The sequence below is a fragment of the Letharia columbiana genome (assembly GCF_014066305.1).
Source record: "Letharia columbiana isolate WasteWater2 chromosome Unknown Sc0000005_s0, whole genome shotgun sequence".
Classification (NCBI taxonomy): Eukaryota; Fungi; Ascomycota; class Lecanoromycetes; order Lecanorales; family Parmeliaceae; genus Letharia; species Letharia columbiana.
This window is the reverse complement of record NW_023501041.1, coordinates 926640-939262: the sequence shown is the minus strand read 5'-3', so window position 1 is coordinate 939262 and position 12623 is coordinate 926640. Positions and strand designations below refer to the sequence as shown.

The following is a 12623-nucleotide window of genomic DNA, read 5'->3' as shown; positions in this document are numbered from 1 at the left end:
AGTAATGAATCAGACGCTATATGAACGCCCAGAACGGCCATAAAAGCCACCCGACACGACTCCGGGTAATGTAATGTCGCGGGACGAAGAAGAAAAAGGGAAATCTAATTACAATGATATGAGGACTCGTGCAAGCTGAGAAACAAAGATGGCAGCATTCATGATCGCTTTGAGAAAACCAACGGGCAGTGATCCTGTTGCCAACTATTAGCACTTCTTTACTTTTTTTTCGGATGACAGACTCACCTGTGGGAATATCGTGGCGAAAACCTCGATATCTTCACTCTTCTCGGTAGGCTTATGCGACCAGTCTAGGCACAGACTGGCCTTTCCAATCATACCGATCAAATTCAATTGTGCATACGTCTGTCCCAGACAGTAATGTGGACCAGTACCAAACACTAACCAGTTCTTACTCTTGCTCTCCGCATCCCCACTGATCCATCTCTCGGGATCGTATGAATCAGGATTTGGGTAGACTTCTGGGTCATGTAGTGCGGGCCAGCAGCTCGGTATTATCATGGAACCTTTAGGCGCGGTATAGCTATCTGTGACAGGGAAGGGCTTCTTGACAACGTAGGGCACCATGATAACTGGCGGCCGATACCGTAGGAGTTCTTTCACAACAGCGCGGGTATAAGGGAGGTTTTCGAGTAAGTCCATGCTGAAGCGAACATCCTTGTCACCGTTGCGGGCTGCAAGATTCTCTGCGCGTACGCGGTCGAGAATCTCGGGTCTGTCGGCCATGATTTGGAAGAGCCAGGTGCAGGCGCTGCTGGTCGCATCTTGCGAGGCAAAAAGAAATGTGAAGACAGTTTGGGAGATCTCAAAGTCGGAAAAGTCGCGGACGAGGGTGGCAGGTTTCTCTTCCGGGTCGACCGCAATCCCCTTGGCAATTTTCTCATTATATTTAGTGGAATCGATCATAGACTTTACCCAGGCGTCCATGATGCAAGTGATGTCACCGCCGACGGCCATGCGTGCTTTGCTCTTTGCGGCGCAGTTGGCGAATTCGTCAAGGACCATGTCCGCCGCCTTCTTCCCATACCACGTCTTGGTGAAAGGAAGGATGATTGGAAAGTTGACAAGTTCAAGGGCCGCGGTTATCATCCAATAATCGTCTGCAATCTTCTTCACTGCATTTTCGGACAGGTAGTGGCCAACGAAGGTCCGGCAGGATACGGCGCACATGAGCTCTCGGAAAAATGGCATGAAGGGAACACCCTTCTCCTTATCTCCTTGTTCCGATATCTCCAGAGTCCTCGCGAAGTATCTGTCATAGACCTCCTCTTGACCTGGCAGATATGCCTCCAATGCCTGGCGGGTGAACAAGCCGTTCAAACCTTTGCGATAGTCGATGTGTGCCTTGCCATCCAGGAACACCCAATTTGTAGGCCGGAGCAGCTTGATTGCTACGTCTACCACGCAAGGCTTGACGAACGTAGGTGAATTGAAGACCTTTCGCGCCATATCCCGAGACGATGCCATGACCACAAACCTAAAACAGCGCGATCAGCATTTGCAATTGGTGGTATCAGAGCTGCTTGTCCGTACTTATGGAAGACGGAAACGCAGCTCAAGTCTCCACTCGCCCACTTTGCCTTATATTCGTCCATCTTTGGATTGACGGATTGCAGGAACGGCCCAATGAAGGGTATTTTCCACGACGGTCCAACAATTGATCCCTTGTTCCAGACATATTTGACTGCGGCATACCTCAGCGACCCATAGAAGCTGTGGATGCAATGTAAACTCACATTGATCATATGCGACAAGTATCAACAGCAGGGTGACTGTGACACTGAGTCCGCTCATGCCATTGTACACTCTTGACAGGAGTCCTCCCTCTGCTGGGCTGAGAGCAGTGTAGTCTGCGCTTGCAATTGGCGATGCAAAGCTTCCATTCACAAGGGCGGCCATGCTGCGCGAAGGGGGAGAAATTAAAATTATTGGCGAGCGGTCAAATTTGGGTCAAATAGTCAAATTTGAAGCCGCAAATAAAGAACTTTTTGATTGATACTTAATCTTACAGAGGCCAAAGAGAATGTGCCCTTCAATGAACAAGCCAGTAAAGAACGCGCAAATTACGATGAGCACATTGAATTATCAAGCCTATACTTGTCGCCTCTTTATACTAGGTATGAGTATCATTCGTTAATAAAAGGAACCGGTGGCGGTGAGCGAGGTGGGCGAGAGGTGGGCTCGGGAAATAGGTCTGCCGAAGCTCAGACCGCACGCCCGAGGCGCCAAGAGGAACGGTCCCGCCAAGAGCTTCAAGTGAATCTGAATCGAAACTGAAGCGGATACTATTCATCAAGGGGAACCCTTTTTTCATCATCGTACTCTGTACGGACAATATTATAGGTATTCGGAATGCCGCCGCTATCTATGCTCAAGGCCTAAAACCCGGACAACTCCCCCCCCCCCCAACAAAAAGTCGTGCAATTCCACCATGATTGATGATCAATACAATCACATCTCCTCCTCTACCTGTCTCGAATCTCGCTGGACACCTAACCCTTTCAGTCTTCTTGCCAATAAGCCTTCGCCGGGCTCCGGAGTACCAGGCCTCCCAAAGACGCCGCCGTAGCCAGACTCTCCTTTGTTCAGCTTGTTGTAGCCGTCGCTACCATTGCTGGAGGAATTGCTCTTATATGAGCTTGATGGCTGCACGCCATTCAAGTAAATGGTAGTCTTGTCGCTCAACGGCGATTGCATGTCTGACGCGGTGGTGGGCCTCGAAGTATCCAGGTCCATGGCTTCACTGTTGCTGCTCCCCTGGCCCTTGGTAGGCCTTTGCCGTGACACTGCGATATTGAACGGTATTGCAGGAATAGGAGGAACGGGGGGGCCAGTAATGAAGGGGAACGTTGATCCGCCTGTAAAAGTCTGCGTAGCATGACCATCAGCCTCGTCGCTATCAAACCCGAACCCGGAGCTCCGTCTTCTAGATGCCTTTTCTGCCGTTAGCTTCGCACCTGCGCTCAAGCTGGCACCAAACAACGGGTCTCTACTTGGTTTATAAGCGCTGAATCTTGGCTGGGGTACCTGGATCTCGTTTCGCAACTGCTCTTTGTTGTCTGGCACGCGGTTCGCGAAGACAACCCTGATCTGCTGGTAAAGGTAGAATCGTCCTTTTGAAGGGCTGCAGATGTTCAAATGGATCAGATAGCGCAGAGTTGGTTTGCCGGATATAAACGCTGCGTCCGGTTCAGGTTTTGAGGCCAGGGGGCTATCGATGACTGGATCGGCCGAGTAGGAACGCTGTCGCACGAACGTTTTGGTGCCTGATTCCATCCCAGATAAGTCATACGGGATCAAAAAAAGCTTCACCGCTGTCTTGTTGGGGTTCTTGATGATAATCTGTAATTGGCCCTGCTCAGGTATCCTGTAGCTCCCTCTGGGCGGAGCAGATGCAGGCGAGGTACGCCTTCTCTTCTTGGATTTTCTCGGAGAAAGTTTGGCAGCGGTTGTATCATGCTCCGCACCCTTCACTTTGGTCTGAGATTCAACCTTAACCTCTGCTTGGAGCGTTGAAGCCATTTCAGGTTCTGGAGGTGATAACGAGTGCTGTAGATCGATGTGGCCCACGTAGGGGCTAGGATCATCGTTCACGGAGCTCCTACCATTGCCTGCACTCCAGCTGTAAAACACCGCAGGAAAAGGAACAGTCACATGAGCTGGACATTTGGGCTTGCAATTGCTTTTACCAAGGACGCCAATCTGGGCCGTAAAATCTAGAGGCTTAGAGGGAGCGGTTGACATCCATCCACGAAGGATGGACTCCTCGTAAGATCCCACCATGTGGGCATGCTGCCGAGGGGAAGCCTCGGAAGAGAATGATATCCGCCTTGGGCGTAGGTACGCAGGCGTTTGCGGGGAGCTGGAAGCTTGCAAAGACCAATTCGAAGTCAAAGATCTGCGCTGATGGTGGCCATATGGAAAAGGACCTTCCCTTCGATACGATGGAGGATGACGAGCTGCCTGTGAAAAAGTCGAAGCTTGGCCACTAGAGGACGAGTGCATATCTTGAAGGGTATTGGGAGGTAATGTATGGCGCCTGTTGCCTTTCTCGGGGCTAACGGAACGAATCGTTGGGGAGAAGTCCAGATCGGTCGTGTTTGATTGCTGGACCAATGGAGTTGTGGGGGCCTTGAGTACATAGCTTGATGATGAGTACGAGCTAAGTGATGGTGCTCGGCTCCTCCAAGGCCTTCGGTCTGAGGGAGCGTAGTCTCGGTCACGGGGACTGACTTGGGAGCTCGCATCAAATTCCTTGAATGATGAAGGCGGATCATACCAGGGAGTCGTTGGTGAAGTCCCTAGGGCCCCTTTTGGGAAAGCATCAAAACGCCTGGAAACCCGTGGCGAGTCTCGTGAAGTTTCCTTCACTTTTCCATGTTCCTCCGTGAAGTCCCCAGCGTGTAAAGCTGACCTTGGTCTCTGAACTTCCAATGGTGTACTTAATCCGTCATTCAATGTACCATCCTGCTTCTGTGCCATACCCTTGATTTCGGCGGCTGGAAGGAGAGGGGAAGGGGCTTTCCACTCGGAAGTCTGGCGTCGAAGGCTTGGAACATCCCCATTATTGGTCTTGAGGTACTCCTCTTGCAGCTGTACGATATGTCCGTTAGCTACTATCTCCAACGTAACATTGCCTCTAAGAAGGTCAAAGAAGCTTGCACGTCCGGTACATGTGAATCGACTTCTCCTTGACCATGATACAACGTTCAAGCAAGCAGCTTGACACAACCAAATCACCCTTTAGAGGTTGGCTTGCAAAGTCCATGGCCATGTATTCATAGATGTGGACCATACCCAGAATCCCCGAATGTACTTCAAAGACTAGGCCACCCCCAACTCACCGCCTGATTAGGAATCCAAGTGGGACTTTCTCCTCGCTTGATTCGTTCGATCAACTCGGCCCTATCACTGCAGACTGCTTCTCCATTATTGCTAACCCTGCCTTCTCTCCGTGTCTGTAGGGCAACATCGTCCATTTCGATATCCGGTACCGGCCCGTCACAGTATTCTGTCCTTATGGTCTCTTCTGACAGTCTCCGCACGTTGACATGGTGTGGAGGAAGCTCTTCTTGTTTGTAAGCTTTCGAGAGCTGCTGTTCAGGATCTTGGTGGATAGGCATTCTGGCGGCGGGGTTTGGCAGATTTCATGGTCCGAGCAGATGGGATGTGGAGGGTGAGTGGTTGCAAACAGGGTTATGGCGCGGAGACGAGGGATTACCTTACTCCTGATTCACACAGCGGTTTTGTATGACACTTGTGCAAATGCGGAGTTATGCATAAGTTTCCATAAAGGTCATGCCCTAGGTGCAGTGTGGCAATGTTAGTGCAGACAAAGCAGTCCTAACTCCTAGAGTAATCGACTCAACTTCCTTTCTCCAGCTGGACGCAAATAGGAAGAAGATGCTTTGCAATGAATCCTGCATCTGGAGGAAGCTTTGTTGCACTCATGACTCTGTATGACTTCCATGTTGACGTGATGTTGGAGGATTATGACGAGACTCGCCGCTTATCGGGGGTGATGTGATTCACAATTCTCACAGGGGCCACATCAGGAACGCGCGAGCTGCCGAAGCGGGGTCGAGCTCCTCGTCCAAGCCAATCCGATAAGCACTCATGAGACCAGAAGCAAAGCCGATTTCATAAAGTACTATATAAAGTACAATATAAAGTACTATATAGAGTACCCTCGAAATATGCGAGACCCAGTACTCAGTGGAGTCTGGAATGACAACTGATGATTCAGAAGGTTGCCCGAACAATAGTATGCTATTGCTGTGGTAGAGTACACCCTACTTGAAGCAATCCATGGCTTTCAAAATGTGCAAAATGTAGAGACCTTGCAGTATCCTATACAAGGTGCCGCCTGAATCAATATGCTTCCCTTAAATCTACAGCTTTGCTTTTGGGCCTTCGGTCGTTGGTAGAAGCAGATCTCTAATATCGCCCGCTGCCTCGTTAAGCCAGAAGCTCATGCGCTCACTGCCCAATCCTTTGCTCACAATGTTGAACTGAATGCTACATGCCGTTAGCCATGATTTCATCAACCAATTGGACTACACACCTGTTCTCGTTGATCATATACGCAATGCCAAAGCCGTCATCTATAACCTGACTCCACCCGTATCCGTTGAAATACTCGCTACTCAATTGACTGGTGCTTAGATACCACGTTCCGCTGTAACCGTATGCTCGATCTTTGAAGATCTCTGGCAACTCCTCTCCCTCCTTCAAGCACTTCTTCAGGCCGAACAGATGTCTGTCAACGCCCTTTCCGTCGCTTGCATCAGTGATGTACTTGACGTGGGCGTCAACAGCGGCTCGGAAAGCCTTAACGCATTCCTCTGGAGGAACCTCCGGGTCCGCCATGGCAGCGCAGAATGCTACGCTCTCATCACTGACGCTACGGCAAGTTTCAGTGCGGCCTTGTTGGAAGCGTCGAGTAGCGGCTGATTCGTAGGTGGGACGACAGGTGCCGTACATCTTGTGGTAAGCGAGCTGGATGATCATCTGCACGTAAGCATCTGGCGAGCACTTGAACTTTTTGATTAGACCTTTGCCGTAGCCTTGATAGGCTTGCACCCTCAGCTCATGCTGTGCAATTAGGTTCTCATGATCGGAGATGGCCCGGTGGATCTCCTTGTTCACAACTTCGTTGATGTGGAATTTGACGGCCACAGGCTCAGCGAGGTCGGAGCGGACGTTGGAGTCGGAGAGGTCGAGTTTGTTGGTGAAGATCATCATATTTATGTAGTCGTTTAGTCGATGAGTAGGAGTGCCGTCCATCATGCTGTGCTCGCCAATAAAGCCAGAAGTGCCATTCTCATTAACGATGAACTCCAGGGGTTTATCAAACCATCTATTCGCACCATCACCATGCCAATACTGATGGGCACGCTCTTCTAACGTTACTGGTGAGGCATCATCCAGGCAGATCAGGAACCCTGAAGCCTGGATGGTCTCCAACGCAGCAGCGTTGGCTGGATGCGCCGAGAGAAGTGTCTCGCGAGCGGAGTACCAGATATCACGATTTTGAGTAGTCAATGCACCGACTGCTGGAGTCTTTTGCGCCATCTTGTAAATTCGATTGAACTGCCTCTCCAACTCTGCAGCGTTGAGCTGTTGGCCACTGACCTCGTACATCACTTTGAAAAATTGGTTCTTTCGGACCACCGTAATGTATTTGTGGTCTTCATGGGAATATTTGACTGGGTGGTCGACTGCTTTGCCAGGAATGCGGCACGCATTGAACATCCACTGATATGATTCCATGCTAATGGGAAGCCTTTTCATGTACTCTGGTTCCAAACTCCCGCTGTCTACCTGCTTTTTGAATGCGAGGACAGCCGTAGCCAACGCTGCCGCCCTTTTCGCTGGGTTCCGTCGCCTCCTATCATCCCGATGTGAATAGAAGTAGCTTACGTACGGCACGACCGGGTCTCTATAGCTGAGGTATGCTGCATCGTTCCACCACTCGTAGATCCAATTCCGGTGTTTGGGATCTTCTCGACGGGCCTGTAGCCTCTTTTGTAATTCTTGTCCAATGCTGCCAGGTTTCACGAAATCGTCAACGGTTTTCTTCGTTGTTGCGAACTCGGCTTTATTCAACAGTGGTTGTACGGACTTCAGGTAACGCTTTGAGGTCTCTTCGAGGGTAGGAACCGGTAATTTAGGGAGCGAATCCTCGAATCGTAGCATGTCACCTTTCGAGCTGTCTTCTCGGTACCCTGACACGCAATGCATGAGCGATGCGACAATAGGATGGGCCCGGATGAAAGGAAAGACCCCATACCTTCGGGTAGCGCAGACGAGCTTCGTCGGGAATTTGCTGGCGCCATGGTGAAAGCCTGAGCAATCCGTCAGTCTTTCCTGCAATTTGTTTATCTCAGCCACTGTTAAAGCTACCTTTGCAGGATGGACCGTCGTCGAGCTATTCCGGAATGCTGAGCGGCTTCTTGCCAATGCTTGCAACATCCCCGGAGCCAGTCAGCAAAGGAAAATTAAGGAGAAAAGGAGCTCCTGATCAGTGTAGAACAAGGAAAGAGCGGAAGAGAATTGCTTTCTTGAGTGTTGTTGTTTTTAAGGATGCCCCAAATTACGTGTGTCCTTGAACACGAAGCAATGCAGTTGCAGTTCTCCATGAGCGCTAGCCGAGTGCCGAGGCAACCCCACCAAACGGCCTTGAACGCGGTCTCGTGGGGCAAAACCTCCAGCTCCTTCCAACAGGGATCAATCACCTGAGCACCGAATTCACTTATTAGTTCCCTATTCTTGTGGTCAAATCTGTGAAACTATGGCTTACAGTAGTAGTAGTATATTGCCTCAAAACTCACGCTTAATGCCAAGGATCTTGGAAAAGGTTCGCAGCTTTGGCTAGAATATGCCCCCTTTCAATTCCGAACCCTACCTCTTCCGTCCACTTCTCCGCGACGCATTACTTTTTATTGCAGCTCCTTTCGATGCTTTGCTAGTATCCTTCAGCGTGGCAGCTTTACTATCGTTCTCGTCTTCCCCCATGGCCTCGCCGTCATCTTCATCGTCCTTCTGACCATCGTCAGTACCTTGATCCACTGATCCTTTACTCCCCTGTCTTCCTCCAATCGTCGAGACTTCTGCTAGCAGCGATGTTCGCGTACCCTTCGACGTACGAGTGTTGCGGCTTATTTTTTGCCCACTAATTGATGCTGGCGAAGAACGTGGATCTGGAACATTCACTAAGCGTCCGTGCAAATCAATGAGCATGCATACCATCTGTGTCGTCCACGGTACTATATCTTCTTGCCGCTCTTCCGCCTTCAACAGACATGCCAGAGAGCTGGTGGGCAAGTAGCGGCGGCGACGAAGTTCCTTCACCTGCTAATCTCTTTCCAAACATCATGTCCCGGTATTCATCTTCAGGTAATGCGAACGGACAGAAGGGCTGCTCAGCAGGATCACCGTCCATTTGGATTGGTTCGCCGAAAGCGTCTTCCTGGAAGCTATAAGTCTAAGCTTCCTGTGGCCCAGTCTCTGGAAGACTAACTCTTGCATCAAGAGTCTCGAGATTGTACAGACTCCCCAGTTTCTCCCAGATCCCTGGTATTCGTGTATGAGCATTTTGAGGAGAGGAGTAGCCATGGTTCCTCAGATTCTCAGAGATAGATATCATTCGGAAGTGTTTATGCATGCCTGGCAATGACTGTCAGTGCAATCCGCCATGTAGATGGAGCGAACTAATGTAATTCGAAAACGAACCTACAGGCTTCCATCTAACCATGCTTTTGAAGAGCGATGTCTCCTGTTCATCAGTCCATGCATCTGTGACGATGATCCCTATGCCCGAATCCGGCTTCATTGTGGTCGGTGTCTCCTCTGCCTGCTCGACTACGTCACCGACCGGTGTTGAGGCAGCCCTCGAAGGCTGGCGGACCTTCTTCTTGGGAGCCATGGCTGGATTGTTTATGTGCAACTGAAAACCTCTTAATTTCTGAACTTGTACCTTACCTCCTAAGGCCGGACTAGCGCCTTGGCGACAGTGTCGCGTCGTCCGGAATTTGCGCAGGTCACGTCGCCCACAACCATTCATGTTGGAAGATTATATACAAAGGGATTATGGATCAACAGGTCAGAGATGGAAACGCGTTCGCGATTCCAGACCTTTGGAAAGCATCAACCCTCGCTCAATTTAGTGAGCGCGCAATAGATTCTATTGCGTTCGAAATTGAACCATTGAGTACGTCTTTGTCACCTAGGAGTGTATGAGAAAGGACTTCATGCTTATTCTTTGCGAAAGATGTACAAGATGAAAGTCATGAACGACTTGGGATATCGAAAGACCTAGACCTGGAGCTGCCCGATTTCTCGACCTTTACTTATGGCCCCATAGAAGACCTAGGCGCATTCGACGCTTCTTTTGTGCTTTCCTCCGCAGAATCATTTGAGACCCTTGAAACGCCTGACATCTGGTCATTTCCACTTGATCCAGAAGTGCAAAGACCGGCCCAGTCGAAAAGCTGGGAAACCTTCTATGATAAAACCTTCCACGAGCCTCGGACTACATACATTAGCGAAGGTGGACCCCGGGTTTTTGATGCCATCCTTGCCGTCGAGGACGGAGATACAAAGAATGATAGTCTTGGCAAAAGATCTGGATGTGTGATCAAATCTGCCGCTCTGGTATCCAGCCTTGTCGAGCTTGGGCTGGGAAGAGAATCCATGCTATATCGCTATCATGAGCACGAACGATCCTTTCTTCCCCTCATCGGGAATGGGCGCATGTCAGGATACAGCCTCGAGACAGTTCAAAGTCTTAGCGCTACCTTCATCGACCATGGCAACAAAACAAAACGCTTACAGTCTTTCATTGACGAGACACAAACCTCGAGCATGTCAATTCCAACATCTATAGCTTTGGTGGGTAGCATCTCTGCCATCATTGCAACACTTCACGCTCAAGTCGGAGATTCATCGACGTCAGCACGTAGTTTACTCCAACTCCAATCACTGTTTGAAAGGCCTGGCTTAGTATTGTCTTACCTTAACGACATAGTCATTAAGGTTGACGCAGCCAGGAGTGATGAAGAGCTCTTATCTCGGCTCTATGAATATGTGGAAGATACCGAACATTCAGCTGAGTGGATTCGGCCAGCATTGTTCCAGATTCTTGCAAGCGTGTCCAAACCATGGCTAAGTTCTGTCTGCAAATGGGTGGGTCTGAAGGAAAAGACCGGTGCTGGAATTTATGGTCACGGTCAGAACTTTGTCGTTGTGAGAGAGGAATCACAAAGACTCGAGGGCGGTAAGGAGACGAAGAAGTTGGAATATGATTTTAAGCATCTATCAATGCCAAATTTTATCTCAGAAGAGGATTCTTTTACAATCTTCGAAACTGGAAAAAGCTTGCGACTACTCGAAAGTCATCAACCCGAACATCCTCTTTCGAGACCGACACAGGTTGGTACTATGGAGGCCCCCGACCTAGATTGGCGATTCTCGTGGCGGGACTTGGAAGGAACACAAAGGCAAGCCCAGGAGTATGAATCAAACCTTCAGAAAGCCATCGCGGACTTCAACCTCCATGGTGGCAATCCAAGAGAGGCGCATATGCCCAAAGAAGGCGTCGCACAGGCTGAGATAGCGACGGTTGCGCTTTCGGAAGAGACGGCGAAAGCCTACATCCACGCATCCATTGCAACCTTCGAGAAACCATTACCCGATTTGAAGGCGGAGAAGGGCAATAATTTTATACCCAAGTGTATTTACAATGACTTGCCAGAGGAAGAGATCTTTGCGCCTCCATTGTCTCTGCTTCCCATCCTGTCTTTCAATCCTGTGATCGCAAGTCAGGCCCTTCTCATCAACCGTGCGTGCCTACGCCTTGTTTTCAAGGAGCACAACATACGGTCTCACTTCATTCTCCTTCACCGCTACAGCCTTTTTGGCGACGGCGTATTCGCTTCTCGCCTTTCGCACGCTCTCTTTGACCCTGAACTCGACTCTGCTGAACGCCGGAAAGGTCGCTCCCGCGCTGGCACCTCGGGCTTGAAATTGGGCTCTCGAGATACTTGGCCACCAGCGAGCTCTGAACTGCGACTGGCGTTGATGGGTATTTTGACAGAAAGCTATTACGAATCTGGGCGAGGAGCCAATGGTTCTTCAATGTTCCGGAGAGAACTCCCTGGAGGCCTGAGTTTTGCCATTCGAGACATGCCTGAAGACGAGCTGCAGCGTTGTATGAACCCTAACTCTATCGAGGCCCTGGACTTTTTGAGGCTTCAGTATAGGCCTCCGCCACCTTTGGACGCAGTGATTACCCAGGCTTCCCTGACAAAGTATGACACGGTCTTCAAACTCCTGCTAAGAGCAGTACGAATGCTGTTCGTCGTAAACCAGCTCTTTCGTGACACAAAACTGCGCTTTGCAATTCGTCAAGAAGCAGACCCTATATCTAAATCTTTCCGAATCCAAAGCCACCACTTTGTCTCCGCAATCTGTCGGTATTTTTTCAATGGCGTTCAAGCGAATTGGAATATCCTCCAACGGAGGCTCGAAGAGGTTGACATAGCCTTGGACCGCGTTGGCACGAGCGATGGCGACAGTCTTCATAGACTGCGCGACTTTCACGAAGATCTGCTGGACCGGCTAATGTTTAGCCTGATTCTAAGGAAAAGACAGGCGCAGGTCATGAAGTTGCTCGAGGAAATTTTCAGCCTGATACTGGTGTTTGCACGGCACGCCAGGACTGAAGCTACCCGAGACATGGGCCATTCGGGCTTCAAGGTAGACCTGAAGGAGACCTATGAGAAGTTCAAGAAGAAAGTCAGAATTTTCATCAGCGTTTGCAGAGGTTTGAACGAGCGGCGAGGCGAGGGCGGCACTAAAAGTCACGATGCAGGTGAGGCGTTGAGCGAAGATGGAGGAAACACCATTGGCCAGCTTCTTCTGGACTTTGAGATGAGCGGATTTTATGCAAAATGATACCCCTGAAATACAGCTGCTCTTAAAATCGAGAACTTTTTTGGTGCGTAGAGATCGCTTACAATGTCTTTACTGTCTGATTACTATCTCACATGACACAAGTGATGGACATATACCCAAGTCACATAGTAGAAAGTCAGGGAATA

The 12623-nt window shown here is 49.9% G+C and overlaps 5 protein-coding genes across 5 annotated transcripts; 1 reads left to right on the top strand and 4 right to left on the bottom strand.

Moving 5' to 3' along the window:
- Window positions 1-158: 158 nt before the first annotated feature.
- HO173_002649 (uncharacterized protein) lies at window positions 159-1920 on the bottom strand (the record flags this gene model as incomplete). Its single annotated transcript, XM_037304581.1, has 4 exons — window positions 159-194; window positions 247-1498; window positions 1555-1705; window positions 1758-1920. 4 exons carry the CDS (start codon window positions 1918-1920, stop codon window positions 159-161), a joined length of 1602 nt encoding a protein of 533 aa, XP_037168674.1.
- A 552-nt stretch (window positions 1921-2472) lies between these two features.
- Window positions 2473-5144, bottom strand: HO173_002648 (uncharacterized protein; the record flags this gene model as incomplete). Its single annotated transcript, XM_037304580.1, has 2 exons — window positions 2473-4614; window positions 4866-5144. The coding sequence occupies 2 exons, from the start codon at window positions 5142-5144 to the stop codon at window positions 2473-2475; spliced, it is 2421 nt and encodes an 806-aa protein (XP_037168673.1).
- Window positions 5145-5912: 768 nt separating this feature from the next.
- HO173_002647 (uncharacterized protein) lies at window positions 5913-7859 on the bottom strand (the record flags this gene model as incomplete). Its single annotated transcript, XM_037304579.1, has 3 exons — window positions 5913-6039; window positions 6086-7748; window positions 7814-7859. The coding sequence occupies 3 exons, from the start codon at window positions 7857-7859 to the stop codon at window positions 5913-5915; spliced, it is 1836 nt and encodes a 611-aa protein (XP_037168672.1).
- A 565-nt stretch (window positions 7860-8424) lies between these two features.
- On the bottom strand, window positions 8425-9448 carry HO173_002646 (uncharacterized protein; the record flags this gene model as incomplete). The annotated part of the gene is made up of 4 exons (XM_037304578.1): window positions 8425-8723; window positions 8770-8992; window positions 9044-9189; window positions 9256-9448. 4 exons carry the CDS (start codon window positions 9446-9448, stop codon window positions 8425-8427), a joined length of 861 nt encoding a protein of 286 aa, XP_037168671.1.
- Window positions 9449-9612: 164 nt separating this feature from the next.
- Window positions 9613-12477, top strand: HO173_002645 (uncharacterized protein; the record flags this gene model as incomplete). Its single annotated transcript, XM_037304577.1, has 2 exons — window positions 9613-9733; window positions 9794-12477. 2 exons carry the CDS (start codon window positions 9613-9615, stop codon window positions 12475-12477), a joined length of 2805 nt encoding a protein of 934 aa, XP_037168670.1.
- Window positions 12478-12623: the final 146 nt, after the last annotated feature.